The sequence below is a fragment of the Amphiura filiformis genome, chromosome 7, assembly GCF_039555335.1.
Source record: "Amphiura filiformis chromosome 7, Afil_fr2py, whole genome shotgun sequence".
In the NCBI taxonomy this organism is placed as follows: domain Eukaryota; kingdom Metazoa; phylum Echinodermata; class Ophiuroidea; order Amphilepidida; family Amphiuridae; genus Amphiura; species Amphiura filiformis.
The window spans coordinates 38645188-38670359 of NC_092634.1; the positions used below are offsets into that span (position 1 = coordinate 38645188).

The 25172-nt window shown below is 38.6% G+C and overlaps 2 protein-coding genes across 2 annotated transcripts in view; one reads left to right on the forward strand and one right to left on the reverse strand.

The window, feature by feature from the left end:
* Positions 1-449, reverse strand: part of LOC140157132 (tyrosine--tRNA ligase, cytoplasmic-like) — a 46377-nt gene extending 45928 nt beyond the window's left edge. The window contains exon 1 of the mRNA XM_072180211.1: positions 307-449. The gene's annotated coding sequence lies outside the window, so the exon portion shown is untranslated. The remainder of the gene's footprint in view (positions 1-306) is intronic.
* Positions 450-1874: 1425 nt separating this feature from the next.
* On the forward strand, positions 1875-25084 carry LOC140157133 (1-acyl-sn-glycerol-3-phosphate acyltransferase delta-like). The gene is made up of 9 exons (XM_072180212.1): positions 1875-1932; positions 9170-9430; positions 10648-10817; positions 11729-11890; positions 15223-15376; positions 16116-16224; positions 18555-18633; positions 19294-19507; positions 21397-25084. Exons 2-9 carry the CDS (start codon positions 9253-9255, stop codon positions 21579-21581), a joined length of 1251 nt encoding a protein of 416 aa, XP_072036313.1. The 5' UTR covers positions 1875-1932; positions 9170-9252; the 3' UTR covers positions 21582-25084.
* The last annotated feature ends 88 nt before the right edge of the window (positions 25085-25172 follow it).

The following is a 25172-nucleotide window of genomic DNA, read 5'->3' on the forward strand; positions in this document are numbered from 1 at the left end:
GTTTTAATATCCCTGGGGTTTATCCCCTCCGTCATCATGTCCGTGTTTACGTTTGTGTCACGCTCGTGGCTCGAGTCCTCGACGCACAGCACAGACCACGGAAGTAATAAAAAATTAACTTAAACACCACACAATTTATTACACAGTATAAAAGAAAATTGGAAAGTATTACACATGGAAAGCTTACTCAGTTTCATAGTGGTGGTTTCAAGAGTAAAAATCAGTATCATTCATGATCATTTTCATGTTTGTAAATCATGTATCAAACTGTTGACTACATCTACTAGACCTCACTTATTGGCTTACCTGGTCTTCTGTTTTTCACTTTTTCAGCATTGCTAAGTAGCAATCTGACTGTCAATCTCACTGATCAACTTAAATGTTTACAAATAAACTGTCAAGACAAAATTTGCCAGATGCATGGATGATTTCTATACACTTGCATCAGCAGTGTTAGACCCTCCCTCGGGTCCATGGAGAACGACTGGTAATGTAGATTACATAGCATTAAAAATCAACCCAATACAATGGACTTTCGCGTTCACTTATAATACGAGTATATTTCTATATTGCTGCATGGTTGACTGTGGTGGGTGTAATTAGTGGCGTCGATTTGTGGATGAAGAGGAATGGGTTTTTGGCATTGAAGAAAATAAGGGGGTGGGGGGGGGGGGGTAGAGGACTTTCGCATTTTTTTTCATAGGGCATTATGTAATTATTTATTGTTACATTATCCAGAGATGGAACCGAACCGAGACTGGGGGCCAGTCTACAGCAGTGTTGGCCATGTGTGACTCATCCAACACAAGGTTAACATCCTTTTCCTACAATTCCAGCGTAAACAACAAGAAAATGTCAGCCTCTTGTGAATTTGATCTCTCTTATGTCAAAGGTCAAAGCTAGTGTTTTTGATCGCGAGGGTGTGTGACTGATCGTAAATTAGGTAAGAATTTCACTCCTTATTTTTACAACACACATGCAACGATTTGCGTCCAAAATGGCTGATGTGATTCTTTGATAAATGGTGAATTGTAGTATAAAGTATGACGTCTGTAACCTGTTTGTCCGATGTGAACGAACGGGAACAAGCGGGCAACTTGGCCATTTTTTCTGGGTCATTTTTCCTCTGAGAAATTGGCATGCACATGCCATGGCAGGGTTTCACGGTTTTGACCGGTTCTTTGGTATTAAATCTGATAGGGTTCATCTGGAACATTATGAGGGGCCTATGCATTTTGCCGGGCATGTTGGTGTATGTAGAGGAGGGTAAAATTGGGAGGGGGGGGGGCAAGAAATTTTTTTGAGGGGGGGGGGGACAAGTGATTTTTGGCACACATTCTTGGGGCGCCTTTTAAATAAAACGCACTGAAAAGGCTTAGGAAAAACTGCACAGAAACGATTAAATCCCAGGCTTCAAAAAATATGCAAATTTTCCTGCTTGCTGCGCTGCAACATGCAACATGTACATACTAGACTAGACCATTATGATTATTAAATGATGTAAAGCCTACTTTATAGCCTAAGAGAAGGCTAATAAGGTTTGCAAATTATTGGGATCCCAAAATGGCAAAAATTTGGCATGTGCAAGGGGGGGCAAAGATTTTTTGGCGGGCCGAGAGGGGGAGGGATAAGCGATTTTTGGCGGACCAAGAGTGGGGGGGGGGCAAGCGATTTTTGGCGAGCCGTTAGGTACCTTTATAACGCATGCATTTTCAAGATTTCGTAAGCGTTGGACTTTTCACTTCGCATTTGAAGGGGCTTGTAAATATGCGTGATTTGTGCATTTAAGTAAGCCCTGGGAGGTAGTGGTTGGTTACTGCTTGTTTGAAGTTGATTGAATCTTAAATGTCTGGTAGTTTATTCCAAATATACAGGTCAAAGGTCAAAGCTAGTGTTTTTGATCGCGAGGGTGTGTGACTGATCGTAAATTAGGTAAGAATTTCACTCCTTATTTTTACAACACACATGCAACGATTTGCGTCCAAAATGGCTGATGTGATTCTTTGATAAATGGTGAATTGTAGTATAAAGTATGACGCCTGTAACCTGTTTGTCCGATGTGAACGAACGGGAACAAGCGGGCAACTTGGCCATTTTTTTCTGGGTCATTTTTCCTCTGAGAAATTGGCATGCACATGCCATGGCAGGGTTTCACGGTTTTGACCGGTTCTTTGGTATTAAATCTGATAGGGTTCATCTGGAACATTATGAGGGGCCTATGCATTTTGCCGGGCATGTTGGTGTATGTAGAGGAGGGTAAAATTGGGAGGGGGCAAGAAATTTTTTTTTGGGGTGGGGGACAAGTGATTTTTGGCACACATTCTTGGGGCGCCTTTTAAATAAAACGCACTGAAAAGGCTTAGGAAAAACTGCACAGAAACGATTAAATCCCAGGCTTCAAAAAATATGCAAATTTTCCTGCTTGCTACGCTGCAACATGTATAGACCATTATGATTATTAAATGATGTAAAGCCTACTTTATAGCCTAAGAGAAGGCTAATAAGGTTTGCAAATTATTGGGATCCCAAAATGGCAAAAATTTGGCATGTGCAAGGGGGGGCAAAGATTTTTGGCGGGCCGAGAGGGGAGGGATAAGCGATTTTGGCGGACCAAGAGTGGGGGGCAAGCGATTTTTGGCGAGCCGTTAGGTACCTTTATAACGCATGCATTTTCAAGATTTCGTAAGCGTTGGACTTTTCACTTCGCATTTGAAGGGGCTTGTAAATATGCGTGATTTGTGCATTTAAGTAAGCCCTGGGAGGTAGTGGTTGGTTACTGCTTGTTTGAAGTTGATTGAATCTTAAATGTCTGGTAGTTTATTCCAAATATACGGACTGTTTAATGACAGATATGAATGGCGATAACAGTAGGCCTATTTGCACTGATGGTATAAATCTGTTGCATGGTTCCAGTTTTATGCGTTAACCATCGTGTATACGCAAGCGACGTCAGACGTGTGCATATGGTCCTGTGGAAAATAATACGCGCTGGACGTTTAGCAGTACGCTTTTAAATTTTGTAAAAGGAATTCTGCAAAATATTATATAATGAAACAATTTTGGAATGGCAAGGCTGAGAGTGACAAACTGGATACAGCAGTTTTTATACCAGGACTAGGAGATATTACATGTTGGGTTCGATACTCAACTCAGACTTCAGACTTGAGAAACGACTGTAATCATTCATTTTGTCAATGAGATTTTGGGTGAATGGATGGCCTAATGAGGGTTTTACTTCTACTTCTAGCTACTTGATTACAATGCCAGGATCCAACAGTCCTCTGCAAGGTTCTCTGGAGCTTTAGAGGAAGTGATTACAGATATCAGAACCGGGTATTGTTTCCCCTTTCTCTTTTCAAATAGCTCTGCACAGGGTTGACTCTTCTATACACTGGACCACCAGCTTTACACGACTTTCCGAGCGACAAGGCGCCGTTCATACACTACCTATATCTGCACGTGCTAAGCAGTGTATTGGGGTGAGAACTTGAAGGAATTCTACAATTATATTGTGTGTACTGCTCGAAGTAGAATCTGCTCACAATCAGAGAAATTAACTCTGATAAACTAAAGCACCCGTCATACTTTTCTGCCGCTTGCCACTGCGGTAAGCGGCAGGGCGTTTCAACCAATGACAAGCCTTTACTGTGTCCATTTGTCTGCAATGCGCGTGCGCCACGCCGCAGGGGCAGGGTAGTATGAAACCAGCATAACCTCACAGTAACTGAACATAATTGCAGGATTCCTGACCTCAGAAGAACATTTTGGGATAGGCATCAAGCTATGTTTTTGATTTTCCTACTACATGATTTGAGATTCCTATGGATGAAGCCAAGTGTAGATTTTGCTTTGGCAGTAATTATAGTGTTCATTCTGGCACAGAATATGGTGCTGCAGAATGGTGAATCATAGCAAACATAATGTGCACTTTGGGTGAAAACCCCAAAATTGGCACATACTTAGCTCTTGATATGAACAAATTTGGATCCGGGGCCAATTTAAATTAATTCCAAGGAGTATTGGAGTCCAGCCAATGAACTGAAGCTGAAGCTGACATGTATTGCAGAAGGAGTAACTGAGGAAGTTCATTGAACTCATCTGCTAAAGTAATATATGTGCATGCAGGCTTATTTGGACTTCACATACTTCATGAGCCCTCATGTAGATCTGTCAATTGAAGTTAATTAGTTTTGGCTGTCTGTTGGAGGGCACCAAGAAGACATGACAGCAAGGGTGAAAATAATAGAGCTTGAACCAGGGGCCACTTTGGCAAAAAAAGTGGCCCCTGGTTCACCAAGATTTGGAAGAACCAGGGGCCATTTCCAATTACCAAGGGGCCAATAAAAATAAAGATGTGCTGGATGAGTTTAAAAATAAGCACTATTTGCTTGTAATTTGATATTTTTGGGTCACTATATCAGGGGACAGTTTTGTGAGAAAAGTGTCCCCTGGTCAACTGAAATTGAGATGGAACCAGGGGCCATTTCAGAGTTTCTGGGGGCCAAATGGCTCCCGTCTCCCACTTAATTTCACCCCTGCATGACAGTTGGATGGCTGGCCAGCTTAGCTAAGATTGATACTAGTGCTAATATTTATTTATATTATGGGGTGTGTGAGGGGACAATGTGTGTGTATGAGATAGTGTAGGGGTCTAAGGGTGTGTGTCTACACTGCTCACTGTTACCACAATGTTTAATCTTTTGGAAAGATGTAAGGCCATTGACACATAGCCTGTGATAAAAAAGTGTGTGATATGTACATTTGTACAGTGTAGCGGGAATTTTTTGCGAGGTTTTATTTTTGCACTTTTCACAATTAATTTTTAACTGCAGACTTAAGGGCTGGGGTATGAACGTTTGGACAGTATTTATTGTGGGACATTAGAGCATCAGACATATCGAATTGCATTCTGAATACGAAGAATGTCATTCTGATATCAAATAATTTTGATTTTTGAAATTACAATTTAATACACATTTTATGGCAAATCATTAAAATTGATATTTTTGATATTTAACAGTACTTGAAGTAAACTTTATAAATCTGATGATCTATACTTAAAGTGTATGTAGGTGGGATGAAAAGCCGACGATCAATTGAAAATTTTGACCTTTCAGTATTGAAGATATGGATTTTTTTCCCAAAACACCAAAAAAATTAGGTCTTTTTGGGAAAAAATCCATATTTTCAATATGAAAGGTCAAAATTTTCAATTGACCGTCGGCTTTTCCTCCCTGCTACATACACTTTAAGAATATGTCATTAGATTTATATAATTTACTTCGAGGACTGTTATATATCAAAAATTTGAAAAATATCAATTTTTTATAATTTGTCATAAAATTTGTATTATATTGTGATTTTCAAAAAATGAAAATTATTTGATATCAGAAAGACATGCTTCGTATTCAGAATCCAATTCGATAGGTCTGAGGTGCTCTCATGTCCCACAAAAAATACTGTCGAAACGCAATAAACGCTCATTTTAGATCCCTTAACCCCCTGGACACTACTCATCTAATAGCATTCTGATTGGTTGATAACTTGAAATGCTCATTTCAATAGCCAATTATGACCACACTTGCAGGCTTTAAACTATTTATGGTCAAACTTGCATTTGCAGATGATCTTATTAATACCCTCCTTGATTGGTTCAAAATTGGACACAATATTAATTTTGGCCAATCGGCAGGTATGGGGTTAAAAGCCCGAAAAATATTTTTGACCCATAGGGCTCAATATATTTGAAATTACAAATAAAAGAAACCATATGAGCTATATGGAACTGTTAAAATCATGAAAAATTAATATCGCTAAAATATTCTGATATACAGTATAATTGTGTAGGCCTACTGATTTATCAGTGGAATTTGACCACTGTTATCAGCCATCAAGATTTCATTGTTGATTGAGTGTACTAAACAAGTATTATGAATATTATGATTGTTTGAAAAGCATGCATGTGATGTTTTTAACTACGGTACCAAAAGCTTAAGCAATGCCTAAATACCGTTAAGTTTTACATGCTGGATTTGAAAACTTGGAAAAATAACTTGTGTGATTGATAGTGCTGTGTGTATCAGTATTGAGAGTTGTAATTGCATCATCATCGTAATATACTATTGATAATAAACCTGTTTGGTGACTGGTGAGTATATGTAAATGTAAAAATGTAAACCTAGGCTATATCTCTCTTTTTTATTTACAGCATAAAATGAATTGTTTTGGATCAGTAATGTCAATCAAAAACTTGTTACCAGACAGACCAAGTGGGGACCCCGATATTTCTTTAGGGACCCCCATTTTTGAATTTTGTACCTAGCGCTACCCTTGTGGGTGCTTATATGAAATGTAAACCAGGTAGTCAGTCCAGTTAGCTCAATTAATAGTAAGGTGCTAAACCAGGGCTGGCACTATATTAAACCTACATGTAGCTAGCCCTACTTTTGGGCTCGAAACTTTAGAATAGGCCTACTATCCAGAGAAGTTGCGTCAGCTCGCACTTTGTGCTCGTTAAGCCTGTGAGGGCCACAGACGGGCAATAACCTAGCCGGACTTTTGCATTTTGCATTTCTTTGGACCTGCACCATGGATTTTCCATGGCTCCAATTGTGTGTCCCTTACGGGCCAGTCTAGGTATACAAAAAAATCTGCATTGGATCCCCCAAGACACCCAATTTTCACCACTTGAATCCTAAACTTTAACTTCTTAAATGTAGTAAAGAGTCTCATGGACCCCTTCCCGGATCCCTATATTGGAGAGGCTATATCTAGTGCTGCAACTGTGCTAGACTGGTGCAAAAATGCTTGTACTGGTCAACCGTACGAAAACTTGGGGAGCTGATGCTGGCTGCGATGGAAATCAAATTATGTAGGCCAGGGATAGCGCCCCGGGGGTAGCGTTAGAACTAAACACTCCAGTGTCCGCAGGGACCCCAGAACTTGCAAAAAATTAAAAAGTAGGGGGTCCGGAGTAGAGTTTGGTGAGTCCGAGTTGCACAAATGCAGCATAAACTAGAAGGCTCTATATTTGTACACAAATATGGCTATACCCGCATGTTATCGGTGTACCCAAACTTACAGTCCTTATTTGCTGAGGACTATAAAAAGTCGCCTAATTGGGCAGAAAATGTGTAAAAAGTGAAAGTCCAAGGTACAAGCTTTAATTGAATGCAGGTTGCACTGTAGCGGCACTTAAAATAAAGAAATTGTAAAAAGTCCCCTCCCAGGGGAGTCGTCTCTCTTACTCCCCATAGGTTGCTGTTGTCAGTCTCTCTTACTCACAGTGAGGCTATGCAATATTATTAGGCGGAAACTATTCCAGAGGGAGTATGTAAATTAAATGAAACAGCCATTTCAGAGGGAGTATGTAAATTAAACGGAACAGCCTTTTTGGGGCTATTTCAGAGGGAGTATGTTAATTAAATGGAACAGCCAATGGGTATGTAATTTAACTGGAACAGCCTTAACGCTTCACGCTGGTATTTCCAATTATGATTGATATAATACGATCTGTCTGTTTAGTCCTACGTGTGTGGTGTGGATGGGTGTGTGGGTGTTAGTAACAATATAATTCTCAGGTGCTATCTGTGTACAAATTCTGAGCCCGGAAGCTGCTTTCTTTGATGAGAAACGGCCCGCCCTTTGTTTTAACATTTGGGGCCCTGGGGCCCATAATATTTGACTTATGAGGCCCATGTATATAATTATGTTGAAGTATAATTCTCTAGTGCTATCAGTAGACTCAAGCTGGCCACTGTAGCTACTTTATTTACTGAGTAACGGCCGGCCCTATGTTTTAGCGTTTGAGGCCCTGGGGCCAATATTATGTGATATATGGGGCTCATATGTACATATAACAATGTATTTCTCAGGTGCAATCTGTGTACAAACTCTGAGCCATAAAGCTGCTTTATATGATGAGAAACGGCCGGCCCTTTGTTTTAACATTTGGGGCCCTGGGGTCCAATATATATGACTTATGGGGCTCATGTACATATGTTGAAGTATGATTCTCAAGTGCTATCACTGTAGACTCAAGCTGGGCATTGTAGCTGCTTCAGCCGGCCCCATGTTTTAGCATTTGGGGCCCTGGGGCCCATATTATGTGACATATGGGGATTATATATACATATGACAATATAATACTAAAGACCTATCTGTGTACCAAATCTGAACCCTGTAGCTACTTTATTTGCTGAGAAACGGCCGGCCCTTTGTTTTAACATTTGGGCCCTGGGGCCCCAGCCTTGTACATCTGGGGCCAAAATTGGCAAAAGGCACATCTATAACTTAGGGCCCATACATATGCCACATATGAGCCCTAGTGATCTTGTACTTTTAGAGCTAGGCTTGTCAATCTGTTGCACTATATTTTAACATTTGGGCCCCTGGGGCCCATAATATATAACATATGGAGCTCTTGTATATTTGTAAATATAGAGTACCACTAGGGCTATCAGTGTACCAACTCAGGGCCCTGAGGCTGCTTCATTTGATGAGAAATGGCGTGCTTTGTATTTTCACATTTGGGCCCCTGGGGCCCGTGACCTTTGACCTCTGGGGCCAAGATGGGCAAAAGGCACTTCTACGGGTAGGGCCCATAAGTGTACCACATATGGGTCCTGGGGCTTGTAGTTTTAGCGCTAGCCTTGACAGAATGATGTGTTTGATGGAAGGAGAAGGAGGAGGAGGAGAAGGAAAGGAAACCACAGGATGGCAATATACCCGTCCATGCTTCGCATGCGGGTATAATAGTATGTCTGCAATAGCGCTAGATTGAAAAACTGGGGGTCTGCAGGGACCCCTGAACTTGCGGAAAATTTAAAAACAGGGGGTCCGAACTCTATTTTGGTGGGTCCGAGACCCCAAAAAGCAACCTAGCGCTGCAGGCTGACTAGGGGTTTCTGAATGATGCAATGGTTTATAAGGTGTGTCTTGGGCCATAGCATGGTCATTAACTTTCTGTAAAGGGCAATGATGTTATGTAATTGTGCTATATAAATCTGTGGGTTTTTTTCTTTTCCCAACATTAATAAAACCCACCATAGCCATGTAGGCAGTTATGCTACAGCCCTAGTTTGTGTGCTTAGTACCATGAAGTGTTTTGTACTATAAATGGCAATAAAAATACTATCTAAATTTTGAACATTCTCTTCCTTTCTTTCAGACCTCAACAAAACACAGACGACAAAAACAGAAGAAAGAACCACCAAATTTGCTACAGTGAGCTAGACAAGCGATTCGTTCACCATGTCTATACCAGGCTTTATCAAGACGTCTCCTGTGGTACAGCTTATAATATGTATGACCTTCCTGATCAGTGGTCTTATAGTGTGCTTATTACAGACATTCACATTTGTACTGTGGCCGATTAATAAAGATTGGTGTAGAATCATCAACTGTAAACTAGTCTACCTTCATTGGGCACGTAAGTTGATTAATTACACTAGCTGGCAAAAAAAGAATGGCACTCTCTTGCGACTCACTCATGATGCGCGTCAGGGCTCGAATTTCAGGGAGGCCACCAAGACCATTGTCTGGCCTGTTTCAGTTTTGGCCTTGGTGCCAGATCTTTTGTCAACTTCAAGGCATTCTTTATCATTTGTTGGCCTTGGTGCCCTTCTTTGTCTTTGTCCAGTGGCATTGAAAATTATTGCCCAAAAAATAAAAATTCAAGGCCTGGTGCGTACAAGGAGTGAAGATGGAAGTGGGATCCCGATTGGCTAATTCAATCAACTCACAATCATTATGACTGACCGGTAATCTGATTGTCGCATTATGCATCAGCGCTTGTGAAGGATCACAAAGGGAACATATTAAAATAAAGCACTACCTGTGCCGCTCATTAACAGGGCGCACACTTTGTCGACTAGTGCAAGAGAGCGCCATCGGTAATTTTTAGGATCAGAATACCTGAAAAAATTACAGATTTTGTTATGACAAGGGTATGCTAAAATATTGTTATAAAGATGGGAATCTGTACAGTGATTGATACTACACGACACTCCCCACTAGAACAAATACTTGCAAAGCTCTGAAGTTAACACATTACTTGAATTTGGGATGAATTGGACTATTCCATTTGACATCCATATACACCCCCTATGAAAGACATGACATGAATCTGAATGATCTCTCACACAGGGGGTGTAGATTTCAAATGGAGTCACCCATTCAGGTACATGTAACTCCGTCCATTTGAAATTCACACACCCGGTAGTGAATTGCCCATTCATTGGAAGAAAGCTGATCTCTCCTGGAGCTTCATCTGTTGCAATAACCCTGAATCTAATGGGGTGGTTTGGGTGGGATGTATTATTTGTGTACTGTTACCCGACCCCAACACGTTCCAAGGTTGCAGGAGTTGCCGGAAATAGGGTTAACCGTTAAACAGATCAAAAATCTGTGTGTACTTTTCTTTGATTCCACTGTGTTCACAATTGTTTGTTGATTATGCCAACATGACAGATAATACAATTATGATTTTATGTGTAATTGATCATGGAATGGGCCCCTATAATAAGTGAAATCCACCAGGAACCATCTGAAAAGTTGTTCCATCTAAGCTGCAAGCTCTTAGTATATTGAATCTTTTCGTCTTTTTAAAGTAATTTTAAGTTTTACTTGAATGTTTACATTGTACAGAGGTGATATGGATGTGCGATTATTGGGCTGAAGTGGAACTTCACATTCATGCCAAGCCTGGTGACTGGGAGAGGATTGGCAAGGAACATGGACTGTTAACAATGAATCATAAACATGACTTGGACTGGATCATTGCCTGGCTGGCTGCGGATAGAGCTAGAATACTAGGGGTGAGTAGGGGCTAATAAGTGTCAGAGTACTAGGGGTTAGTTTTGGTACTAGGGTGAGTTGGAGTTGGTAAGAGTCGAAAGTACTAGAGGTGAGTTGGGGCTGATAGAGACAAGAGTACTGATAAGATTCAGGTGAGTAAGGGCTGATAAAGAGTCCGAGTACTAGGGGTTTGTAGGAGCTGATAGAGTCAAGAGAACTAGGGTTGAGCTGGGGCTGATAGAATCAAGAGTACTAGGGGTGAGTAGGGGGCTGATAAGAGTCAAGAGTACTAGTGAGTTGGGGCTGATAAGAGTCTGAGTACTAGGGTTGAGTAGGAGCTGATAGGATCATAGTAATAGGGGTGAGAAGGTGCTGATAGAGTCAGAGTACTAGGGGTGAGTTGGGCTGAACAAGAGTACTAGGGGTGAGATGGGGCTGATAGAGTCAGTGTACTAGGGGTGAGTTGGACTGATAGAGTCAGAGTACTATGTAGGGTGATTTGGGCTGATTAAGTCCGAGTACTGGAGTGACTAGGGGGTGATCAAGCTAGAGTACTAAGGGTGAGTTTGAGCTGATAGAGCCAGAGGACTAGGTGTGAGTTGGGGCTGATAGAGTCCGGGTATTATATTTTACTAGGGTTCCAATGCAATGTACATTATGGAATTAAATTGCACAGTGAATGGCGTATGATGTAGGAAATGCAATGGATTTCCTACATGGAATGATATTTGACCTATAATCATATGACAAGGATTTATTCAGGTGATATATAAAGGATATAAAGGCAGTGATGTGTCCACAGAGGTTTGCTTTTCGGGTTTTGTGAAAAATTGTGTAAAATCAGCCAATTTTGGGCACAGATCAGCCCACTCAGCTACATGTATAGTGATGATAATTTACAATTTTTGTTCTCTTTTATTCCAATCCTCAGAGTTCAAAGTGCCTGATGAAGAATGAGTTACGTTATGTGCCCCTCATTGGATGGTCTTTCCTTCTACTAGAGATGGTATTTGTCAAGAGAGACTTTGCCAAAGACAAGCCTAACCTTATCAAAGGCTTCCAAAAGTATGGCAGTTACCCATTAAATTCTGTGGTAAGTATGGATTGTAAATAGAGACTTTGGAAAAGACAAAGTTCATCATCTCAAAATCTTGATTCATAACAACATTCTATAAGTAAGACTTTGCCCAAGAAATGCCTTGCTAACAGATATTTTTGAAAACTGCTGTTGGTCAAAATTAAAAAAACAAAAACAAACGGGTTCCTAGATACATATCTTTATATTTTTAAATTAAGTGAAACAATTGCTGAAGAATGTTTCTGTTACTTAGATACTTTGTCCTGAAGAAGTCAGAGCCCCAGGTTAGAGCTACTCCTGACGAAAGCTTGACAGTTCTAAACTTGTGCGACACCAAACCTGCTAAAACTTACCAATAGTTATGAACTCCCGTCATAAAAGCCTATCCCACAATTTTTTTCTGTTATGTTGTCCAAAACAATTTGGGTCAAAAAATGTTTAGTGGGTTTTTCTCAAAAAAGTATATCAAAAATTTGACGTCAAAAATGGGGATTCATCAAATGTTTGCCATTCTGATACGTGTATACTTCACACAGTCTTCGATAGCGAGAACCAATCAGAGCAAGCGTTAGAAAAATCCAAACCATGCATTGATTGTGTCTAATTGCACTCCGCGTACTATGCGCAGTGTTTCGCGCGCGTTCGCGTCGCGCAGGATTGATTCATTTTTCGGGCGGGTTGATGATTTATTCCATCATCTTTATTCAAGCAATTTAAACATACAAATTTAAAAGAATAAAGAAACCAACAAACATCCAAGACAACTGGGGCCTTTACTGACCACCAGGCATGGCGTGAACGAAATACAAATTACACATACACAATCATTAAAACACCTAAAAAAGATACAAAAAAAAAATATAAATATATATTTTTTTTAAAAAGGTTAACCAACAAATTAATGACATTGATCATCAGGCGACAGATACGCCACCCTGGTAGGCTATCTGAGGATATTGACATTCCACTCTTTTTCATGTCTTGCCTGAAAGATGGAAAAAGAAGGCGTGAGAGCAAGTTTGGAGATGTCATTCCTCAGATCTTTGTATTTGATGTGCGACTTGGCTACATGCAGGAGGCGGTTAAGACGAGTCTTGTTCGATTTTGTAATTAGACCTCTTGAACCAACCTCGAATGGAATGTAACTGCAATTGTAGCCAGTGTCAGAAATGTCGCCTACCAGGGAAGCATATCTGTCAACCTTAAGCTTGTGAGACTTATCAATGTTCGTTTCAAAAGGCACGGTGAGTTCTAACAGAATGATTTTTTCTCCTCCGGAAACGTTAACACAATATCGGGTTTTTGAACTGTGGGTATGGCGTCAGGGGAACCGTCCCCCTGCAGTAAGGTACCCTTCAATGTCCGCCGTGATGAGAACACGTTTATTGAGAAAAAGTTGGCTGTTCTCCAGAGCGGTAATTATGATGCGGATGATGTTGTTATGACGCCAGAGGTACCGATCAAGCATATGGTTGCAGTTGTTCAAGATATGAAGAAGGGTACCCTTACATTCACAGAGGGGGCAGTTCCCGTTCAGTCGTTTCCCCCATTTATAGAGATTTGTGAAGGTGGGAAGGCTGTCAATGGCAGCATTGATAGCAAATTTTAGCACGCTCTCCGGAAGACTGTACATAATAGATTTCCAAGTAAGATTTGTATTACATTCGTTTAAAAGTTTAGCTGTAGCCCCCTGAGTCACGATTGGTTCCACAACCGACTTCCAGTAAATACTGGTGTCCTCTTTCAGAGTACTTTTGATCTTGGGTTTGTTATTTTCCAAAGGTGGAGCTGATCGCCATCAGTAGATCTTTGATGGATCTGATCACATAAGGCGACGGTGGAAGATTTTTTTTTCCAAATAGCTTCTCTTTGCATTTTCAGATCAAGAGCTTTGTTGGTTGTGGAGTCACCCAGACATCAGGTTCTGCTATACGCTAGGCAGTGCGATGTATAGTAAATATCAGATACCCTGGGGATATCAAGCCCCTCGTTCATATGGACCAGCGCTATGTTGGAACCGTTTTTGGGTATCCCAAGCCATTTTTTGACAAAATATCAGTCTTTCTATCTAGCATAGACAGATAGGACTTTGTGAGTTAAATGCACCGTAAGGCAAAAACGCATAGATGGTAAGCAATATCTACTATAAATAGCAACCTTAAACTCATTTCTTACGGACAATTGTCAATATTCAGAAGGCTATTCTCAAATTTGGCCTTGATCATTTCATAAGTATCAATTTGACTGCCAGAATGAGTAATCAGAGATCCCAAAAAGCGCTGAGGATCTTCTTTAACAGGGGTTACAAGCGCACCATTAATATCAAATTCAACCACTTTAGGAACACCACTACATATTGACAGAGAACGACATTTACTAGGTTTTAAAGTCAAACCCATACTCTGGGTTTTGCATTGAAGTTCATTAATGATCTTTTGATGTTGAACTTTGTTACTTGTTAGGATATTAAAGTCATCCGCATATGGGGTTGTAATAACTTTAGTACCGTCTAAGTTAAATCCACGCTTGTCACAAACATTTTCTAAGTATTCGAGGATGGGATTAAAACACATCAAGAAAATAATGGGTGACAGAGGATCCCCTTGAAATGTTCCTCTCCTAAATTGAAATTCTTCCGAACTCCAGTCAGGGCATGAACGGAACCACTAAGGCGCAGTATAAATTGTCAACGTAGGTGATGGTATTTTCCGGAAGATTGGATCTTTTCATGGAATGAGTAATTAGAGTATGACTGACGCTGCCGAACGCATCCGCTAAATCAAAGAAGGTCACGTGCCTTTTTAGTGATAATTTGTAATATAAAAAAACTAAAAATCACGTGTTTTATTCTTCTCGTGTATGAAATAGATTAATAAACTTGTATTACTTATTGCTCAAGAAATTAGACAAAATAATGCACTTGCGCTGATGTTGATGCGTCTAATGCACTCCCCCCTTCGGGCTCGTGCATTAGATGCATCAACATCAGCGTGCGTGCATTATTTTGTCTAATTTCTCGAGCAATAAGTAATACGCGTTCATTAACCTATAATTAATAAGACCTACCTTGACCCCATGGCACTACAACCTTTCTTAGTGCTCATAATTGGTTAATTACATAATATTATCATCTGATAAACCAATCAAAATAGAGCGTTTAGATTTCTTGGCAATTTTAAGCATATAATCCCCTTCAGTCCTACTGACTATTCTTACCATATCTCTGATTGGCTTGGTGTATCCCTCTAGGTCAATGGTAAATTAGCTGGAGGAACTGAAGGTATTGAGTATCAATCTTATGAATCATTCCATTTCACTTTATATAAATTGGATTTGTTTGATTGCAGACATTACTATTCTGTGAAGGCACACGGTACACCAAGGCTAAACATGATAAGAGTAATGAGTTTGCTAAAAAACAAGGCATTGAACCATTTAAGCATCACCTGGTACCTAGGACCAAAGGTTTCACTATGTGTATAGAGGGCTTCAAAGGTTATGGTGAGTAGTGTTTGTTTATGTGTTAGTTCATCCAATCCATCCATGGGGAAACACACATACACTTTGAACCTCATGAACATGCTGGGCATGTATTGAATAAACAGGAAATTTGATTGAAGATAGATAGATAGATAGAAATGTTAATGCCTGTTGTTGATGAATTTAAAAAACAAATATAAGTTAGAAAAGTCCTGGGGCACGTATTAGGAATGGGCCTAATTCAAGCAAATATGTGCAGAGTGGTAGCAAGTCACACAACATTTTTTGCATGCATTAACACAATATTTTGTGTTCGTTCATGAAGGACTCACATTATCCCACCATTTTGTTTGAGCTGTGGTGGTATATACATGTGAATTCGTTCTTTTTCTCAACAAAAGAGAGTTCAAAGTGTGGCAAATTTTGTTTTACTTAATTTATTCTTCACAAACTGAAAGAGTACCTTCTTGTGTAAAAGTACAAAGTACAAAAAAAATCAAATCAAATGCCATGCCGGCACATTCCCTTGCTTTTTTTTCAAGTTGGGTTGTATGCTGGTCGTATTTATTTGTTGTCATGTTTAATTGTAACACTTTGGGTTGGTGAACTGTTCATTCTTTAATTATATTTGTCAAAAATATCTGTACTTTCTTCAGGTACTGATAGCCAAGTTTTATACGGTTCCTTGTACATTTTGTATGATCCTAACTTTCTTTGAATTTTTTGACTAATGTTTGTACATGTATTGATTAAATTTCAGTCCCTGCTATGTATGACTGTTGTATTGGTTACGATACAGACAGAGGAGCCATGCCAGTCACCTCTAATCTTCTCCAGGGAAAGAAAATGATATTCCATTGTTATACCAAGTAAGTAACAAGCTGTCCTGAAACATTTTTCAGGAGGAAGACTTGGCCAAAATTAAATACCTGAATACAAACCCCACCAAATCAAGTCCAAACTTTGGCCAAATTGAGTTAAGCATGGGAAATTGTTGCTTACACATTGGCCTATCATGTGTATAAAAGAACAACACTAATCCCCCTCAATGTGCATCTATACGCCGTAGAAGTGACGTAGTTAATCGGATTAACTACCAAAGCAATAGATGAATACAATTTTGGCAATATCGCCCAGCACTACAACGTTCATGCGGTACCGATGTATTGAACCATAGATTTCAAAGAAATGTTAATCACTTGCACCTGTAAGATTAGTCTCTTTGAAAAGAGTGGTATTGTATTCAATCTATTATTTGATTGAAGACAGGTACTGAGTGCAACCTGCTGCAGTGCAGCGCGGTATATTCAAAAATTGTATTCATCTATTGCTATGGTAGTTAATCCGATTATGACGTTACTTCTACAGCGTATTGAGCATGTGAAATCCAAAAACCACCCAAATTCAGGACTCGCAAACAGGGCAAGATGGCTGACATGCTAAATTGAGGTGATAACAAGAGTGATGACGGAATAAGTGGTAAAAAACGCAGAAATGGAGCTGAATAGGCACAGAACAAGAAAAAAAACCTGAGAGCAAAGGGTAAAGAAAAACAAACCAAGAGATTAAAAAAACAACGCAAGTCCGGCATACAAAATGACCCCCACAAAGCCCCCGAAATGCTAATCGTCCTACCTAATACAGTTCAACCCACTAATTTGCATAAATCTTGCCCTATTTACCAGGTAAATCTAACTGAAGGAGTTAAAATAATGCACAGGTTTTTTTAGTTTTTTCATCAAAATCACTTTCCATGGACTTGGGTGGGTTTTGTATTCATGTATTCAATTACTTGTGTGGGTAAGGGGGTGTTGTTTGTGTGTATGAGTATACAATTAATCGTAAACAAGGACAATTTTTTGTTCGCTCACCTCCAACCATAGACTAATGTCCAACTAAGTTAAAATACATTTGAACCCTATGCCTGCCATTGGCAGGGCGGATTTAGGGGCGCGGCAGCGCCGCCTCTATTTTTTGACTAGCAAAGGCGCGGTAACTTAAAAATACAAAATTGTAAGAAATTTAAAAAAAAGGAACAAAGTCGGCCATGAACAGAAAACAATGGGCCAAAACCGTTGAGTTTTCGAGGGGTAACCCCTTTAACACATTTTTTTCGTGCAATCGACCAAAAGGCGCCCCTTTATCAAAAATTCCTGGATCCGACCCTGATTGGTAAGTACAAATGTCATTCAGATATGAAGTTCTGTGTAGCATTGTATGTCATTTGCATAGCAAAGTACATATAAGTACAACATTTCTTCCTGGGTCTGTTTTAAGTGGTGGCCCGAGACATTTTGCGATGCAGTAAATATTCAACGATTCTGAACCAACAGGCCAGTAGATTTTTGAGATGATATTAGACAAGATGTTTAATTCAAATAAGTGAAGGACATTTTGGACAGTCTACCTCGATGTAATTTATATATTTACTCGTGCTGTTTTTTGGTCGTTCTATTCTCATTCTTTCATCATGCAAGTGATGAATTGTATACTGCAGTTTTACTTTGCAATTTTCATGCTCTGTGTGGGTATCCTTGTATATTCCCCATAGAGTGCCGATTACCAAACTCTATGAACATGCCACGCTGAACATTTTGTGGCTCCTCCCAGGGAACGGTAATTTGACTACACTGTTGGAGTGAACCGACGTGAATAATCGTCAAAATGTAGCATTTTCTTGTTAATTATGCCCCTAGTCCTATTGGCCAAAAAGAAGTAGACCAGCGAAGGACATTGTGAACTAGCATGTTGTGATTATGAGGAACATGCTAGATCACAGGGATATCTCCCAAAACAAACAAATGGGAGATGAAAATTACTTGGTTGTCAGTTCCTTGTTTTTGCTGTACGAAAATATTGAGAAAGCTGGGCCAGTATATTTATTGCAGGACCAGTAGGCAGTGGTGGCGCTACAGGGGAGGCGTTTGCCCTCAAATATTTTTCTTTGCCCCTGTTAGCTCCCCCCCCACTTTTGAGGAAAAACCCAAAAATCACCTAAATATCCATATTTTGCGACAATTTAGCGCAAAATTTGTTGATTCCCGAAATTAATTTTTTCCTCCATACCCCCCAAAAAATTCCTGGTGCTGCCACTGCCATGGTTTTCATACAGTGTAGTGGCACAGTAAGTTTGAAAGGCTTTTACATGACCAAAACACTCAGATCTGATGTGTACTTTGTATATTTTTTTCCAATACAGACGAGTTTTAATAGAAGATATACCAAATGATACTGATGAAGAATGTGCTGAATACTGTATGAATATGTACAGAGAAAAGGTAAGCTTATGAGACAAGAAGGTTTGTGTGCACAAAACAAGTTAGACCAGGTCTAATGTTAGAGGCTAACTATGGAGGTTAGAATTAGGAAGGTATCATTTTGCTCTTTTCTTTTTCTCCTTTACTCTCCTAGCAAATTCCAAAAGTTACACTGCAGCCATCTAATATTAATATAAGCTACATGTATTTAATTTGCTCTTAACAGGATATACAGTATTATAGAATAAAGTATGTAAGTACTAAAAAGTTCCTTCTCCATAGGACTCATCTCCATAGACCTTGTCTAACTTATTTTGTGCATATGGAACAAAGAGTTCGAATGCGAAAACCAGTGTTCTCAAATAGGCAAATATAATTGGTCAAATACCTAGTGTCCCTTTCCCTCAGCATTGGCTATGAGAATATCACCCTTTACCCACCAGTGCTTCAGGAATAGTTTGCCCTTTTTCCCCTCTAACCATATAGTATTTGTACAAACTTATTTTTCGTAACTTTTTAATGCTGCCTGAAAAAACACCATAAAAATGAATGGTCAAATGTCATCTTCCAACCTCCATGTGAAATTTACCTGAGTAAAATGATGTGCGTCAAGGTGGCATTGTGAACAACGTGTTGCATCAAGAACTGTGAATCATTTCTATCATTCTTTTCTGTTCTCAGGATAAGGAGTATGACTACTTCTTACAGCACAATACATTTGCTGGCTACAATGACAAAGTCGTAGACCGAATCATCCCAAGAAGAAAAATGCCGCTAGTTATCGAGACATTCTGGTTGCTGTTATTAGGAGTGCCGTCTCTGTACTATATGGTTCAAATTTTATTAAGTGGCTCAACATGGGCTCTTGTGTCATTAGGAGCTGTCATTTTAACAAGTAAGTGTTTGAAACATTTTTCCTTACTCTAAAGCTGAATGCGATACACAGCTTTTGGAAAGCGATAGGCGAACTTCGGGATGCATCGCTCATCGCTTTTGCATTTATACTTATCACAGCATTAGCGTATGTAGACGACAATTAATTCAGATTCAGATTCAGATTCAACTTTATTTAGCCACGGTGGGCCCACTTCAACCCTAGGTTGTTCTTCCTTGGGGCCGTGGATACAAATTACAGTACTAACAAATATTTAACAAAACATGTTTACAAGAGATATGTTATACAAAATATCAAAAGAATTGGTAAGAGATACAAAAGATCATATAAACTTATATTAGGTTACCTTGTAAAACTGCATGTTTACAAGCAATACTTCATAAAAATATCAAATGAATTGTTAAGAGATACAAAACATCATAAAACTTATAACATACAAGGGGAAAATGAAAGAATTTATAAACTTATAAACAAAAACTGAAAAGAATTAAAATGAAACATCTTTCAGCATATTTTTGAAAGTAAATAAATTAGGTGAATCTGTGACCCTATCATCAAGACTATTCCATAAGATTGCACCTCTATATGATAAGCTACGTTTTTTGAAATCAGTTTTAGGCTGTGGGATGAAAACATTATTTTTACTTTGCCGAAAATTGTATTTATTATTAGAAAATGAGGAAACAGTTGAAAGGTAAGGAGGTGCTAAGTTATTCTAATGTATTATTAATGTATTTCAATGCCACAAAATACATTTTTAAAACATCCATTGCTGTCAATAATTATTGCTTTGAATCAATTCATCACCGAAAGTTAACAATAGAGAAATGTAAATTAATTAACAAAATAATTGATCCAGTTGGTTGGAAATGATTGGTTTATGCATTCACGTGTCAAGCGACATCGCTCGGAAGTTGAGATTTCTTCAACTTCCAAAGAAAGTTTGCCGCAGCGATTTGTCGCAGCGATTTGTATTGAATCAGCTTGGCGCTCTGAAAACAGAAGTAAACACTGAGCATGTGTGAGAATCTGCAAAAACAATGCAGTATAAATTCAGCTTAACCAAAGCCTGTTTCCACAAGACCCCAACCCTATAACAATCACACACATTCTTTCCAGTTTAGTGCCACATCAAATGTACAAAAATATCCACAATTGCAAAGTAAATGAGGGGTGCTAAATGGTGTTTGACCTTTTCTTTTGGTTGGCTGGCCTGTGCCTAACACATGTTGGGAGTTATTCAATCTATGTGTTTTAAGAAATCCTTTTTAGATGGAGAAGCTGAAAATTATTTTGATGTCATGATAGTATCTGCAGCTGGAGAGGGAGGGTTCCCGGGACCAAAGCACTCAACCCACCGCCACCTATCCTAAGTCGGGGGCATGGCAGTTGCAGTAGATTGAAAGAACTGACAACAGTATAACCTGGGCTTGATAATCCTAACACCATCAAGACTGTGCACATCTCAAACAAACGTTGATGCAGTTCAAGCCAGATAACGGCCACACCCGACCATTGTTTTTCATTATTATGTTTTCAGGGTTATTAGGAGTTAAGAAAGCCTAGTAATGATAATATTGGATGGCTTATTTCGCATGATACCATAACATATCGGATTCGTCATACAAATATCGAACTCGCCGTTGGCTCGTCCGATATTTCTACGACTCATCCGATATGTTATGGTATCATGCTCAGCCATCCAATATTATATCAATCTTACCCATGATGTACCCATCATCATACAAATATCGAACTCGCCGTTGGCTCGTCCGATATTTCTACGACTCATCTGATATGTTATGGTATCATGCTCAGCCATCCAATATTATATCAATCTTACCCATCATGTACATAAATATTTAACATATTATCTTTTTTCTTGACAGTTTACATCGTTGTGCGAGTATTACTTAGGTTCACGATGACAACTAAAGGCTCTACTTACGGTAGCAAAAAGAAACCAAGTTCAAGCAACAGGGAAACCAACCAAAATTCAATACCATCACCAACTACAGAGAACAATGTGCCATCATCTACAACAACAGGTGCTAGCGATAAGAAAGAAGATTAATGAATGGAAACTCCCTATATTTGGGTTTGTAACATAAGGCCTTATCATTATAGACTTCCAGTAATTATTATCTATCCTCTCCTCCTCATGCACCAGTAGCAGAATTTGGCAGTAGCGGTGATGGTAGTAGTGTACTTAAAAGTATGTGTGTTCTCTTCAACATGAAATACAAAGTTATCATTACTGCGATATTGGCACCTGTTGTGTGCTGCCTCTGAGTGGTGTTGCCGGATGTTTTCATTGCCAAGCTGCACCAATTTGGCAGCAGCATTAGCTCTCAAGTAGCCCAAATTTATTAATTTCCAACATTTTAACACCAAACTACTTGAATTTGCTAAATTGGGTCGAAAATGCGACACATTTCCAAAAAATGTGCTACATTTTAACACCAAACTGCTTGAAATCAGCCAATCGGACTGAAAATATGCAAAATTTCCCAAATTTGGTTGCATTTAGCTGTTTGAAATCAGGCCAGTTGGGGCAGAAAATTTTGTCTGCATTAACTTCTTGAAATCGGCCAGAAATGTTATAATGTAGCTGACTTTCGCTAGGAACTCATCATTTTCATTGAGCCATCTTGAAGAATGCATGCCATCCCCTTTGTCAAACAAAAATGACATTATGTGATACTCTTGAAGCACAAATTCTGTCTGCATGGCTAAAAGTTAACCAAAATTTTGCAGGATTTGTTGAGCTGCAGCAGACAGCGCAATTTGGGAGCTTAAACGGCGGTGTTGCTATCGCTCTCTTTGAGTAATGATGAGTACATACAATTATGACTGCAGATTGCAGCAGATTCCCTTGCGTTTGCCCTGTTGTGCATTGCATGCACAGTGAAGAAGGATGTGTGAACCGTCAGTATGGTTTGAGTGCCTACTTAAAAAAGTGAAGAGAAAAGAATTTTAAAATTGATTATATTAGATTTATCATATAAACCAACAAAGTGTAAATATTTTTTTATCTCCAGATTCAATGGTTGACTTATGCAGCTGTTTGTGTTTGATAGTTTACTAACTAGTTGTAAATTGATTTCAGAGTTTTTGACAACAAAAAGTTTGATAACCTCATGCACAAAAAGTTGCTCAGCAGAAATGTTAGATACCAGCAGGTTTATGCCTGCTTGATTGGCAATTTCAGCAATAGATTTAGATGTAGGTTGTGTCAGATGGTTTCTAGGGATTGGTCTCGTGCAAAGTGGGAATTGGTACCTGGTAGATAGAAGTAGACTACAGGTTTTTAATTACAATTAGTGCTGAAGGAGCAAAGAAAATTTGGCTGAAGCATGATTCACACTAGGGACCTGTGGATCAAGAGGTCCCAGTTTGCATCCAATGTCAGGTAGATTTTCTTTGCTCCATTTCAATAAATAGGTATAATCTTTGTTAACTGGGAAGAGTTTGATTCAAGAATTAGGTGCACAAATTTGTTAATTGGAAAAGTTTGATATGTTGTGATTAGGATATGGTGTATAGGGCACTCTTTTTGCATTCGCTATAGTTTAATGGCAAGCATGGTTTTTACTTGATTTTTAAAAGTCTATTATTGACTTAAAAGTCTATTATTCAATTTGATTAATGTTATTTTGTAGTATGATGAAGAAATTTGTTACAATGTAATTCAAATCTGACATTTTATGTAGTGGTGATGAGAGTTAATTCCTACTTAAATGATGCCCAAAGTAATACAGGAAACAAGCATATTTTCTTTTTTTACATTATGTATCTTTGTTTTGTTTAGTCATGTTTGGTGAAAGTGGTCACTGGGTGAAAAATATATATAAAATGGTTCAGTGCTTCCTAGTTTCTGATTTGAAACCTTTTGCTGTGATCAATTGTATAACATGAAAGAGTTTTGCAAGTATCTTCTTCCGCAAAACGACACTTTGCATTTGGACCCATTTCCAGTGGTTCTATATTTCCTATTTTTTTAAACTCTTCCTATATTTTACTATATTGTTACAAAAAGTCCTGTAATTCCTATAATTTTTCCAAATTTAGGAATTTTTTTTCAGTTGCACTAGTGAATTTTATGTAAAATTAACAAATTCTGTGCACTTTGTGCAGGTAGTTTCATAAATTAAATTCCATTTAAAATCCACACTCCCCCTGTGGAAGATTTTGGAAATATCTTCCATGTGGAAGATTTTGGACATATCTTCCACAAGGGGAGTAAGTTTTTCAAATGTAATTGGTCAGAGTTAATCATTTTGAAAACCATTTACTTCCCCTGTATTATGGCTTTACCTATATCTTCCACAACTTGAGTGAGTATTTCAAATGGAAGTTACCCAATTGTCTTTTTGATTCGAAAATTAAACTACCACTGTAGAAGACTTTAGCTAAATCTTCCACAGGGGTGGTGTGGATTTTAAATGGAATAGCCCAATGTTTTCCACATTGGATTTTAAAATCTTCACAAGTGACATACACTATTTTTGCCTTGGTACATGTTTAGACCTAAATGCTTTGGGCATCAACTAAGTACTACTCGTATAGTGGGCACTATAAATAGATAGTTCTTGATTAAACAATAGTTACAAATGATGGTATTGGTACTAAATGGCACCCTCTTGTAATTTCTTTTATTGGACAGAATGTTAAAATTAGTGAAGTGATTGGTTAGAACAATGGATTGTGACCATTTGATATGTAATGGACACTTGTCCCTAAAGACATGTGGGTTTATTACTATTAGTACAGTTTTAGAAAATATATGAAACATGTTACATCATTGATTTGACATTATGTTGAATTATTTTGCTGTTTTAACTTAACTCCCTGAGCACTACCTGCCGATCTAACATTGCCTCTGATTGGTTAATTACATGGTATTTTTTTCACTTTAATCACCAATCAGAATAGAGCTTTGCAAATAATTCACCCTAATTTTTTTGCATGGTGAAATTATTCTAACAATGTTGCTGATTGGTCCAATTGGTAATGAAAACTTCTTTTTGGCCAATCGGCAGGTAGTTCTCAGAGGGTTATGTCAATAGTGGGCCAAATCAACTTGTCAATTTTAGGTATTGAATTTAGTATGTTGAGAATATGAATACATTATTAGGGTTTCTAATTACATGTTCACACTATTCCTGTTTCTTCAAAGTACAGATAAAGCTAGTACCAATGAAATAATATGTCACAATCATGAAAAATGATTTAGTTGACACTTAATTTAATTAATTATATGATTTCAATTCTGCTGCTGATCTTGCCTAGTAGTAAACTCAAGTAGTCAATCATCAGTGATTGCTGCTTAGTGAGTTCCACTGTAGTATCAAGCAAAATAATAAGTTTCAAATTTAATAATAATCATTTGTCAAATTTGGTTTGTAGTCACCCAATTTAAAGATGGGTGGCCCATTTGACAGCCTTCTCGCAGGTCTCAAAATTAGAATAAGAATGTTTGGATGCTGGGCCTCAATGTGAAATAGAAAAATAATATTCTTGCCTTTTTGATATGCTACAATATTTTAATGTTATTGAACAAATGGGGACGGTTCTTGTAGGGAACAGTTCTTTTAGCAGGTTTAAATCAATTTCAGATGATACGCTGCACTTGATTTTTTCACACAATGCGGCTATTCCAGTT

Coding starts and splice junctions, on each gene's coding strand:
- LOC140157133 (XM_072180212.1), top strand. CDS start 9,253: ATGTCTATACCAGGCTTTATCAAGACGTCTCCTGTGGTACAGCTTATA. Junction 16,225..18,554: donor ATATTCCATTGTTATACCAA/GTAAGTAACAAG, acceptor TTTCCAATACAG/ACGAGTTTTAATAGAAGATA. Junction 18,634..19,293: donor TGAATATGTACAGAGAAAAG/GTAAGCTTATGA, acceptor TTCTGTTCTCAG/GATAAGGAGTATGACTACTT.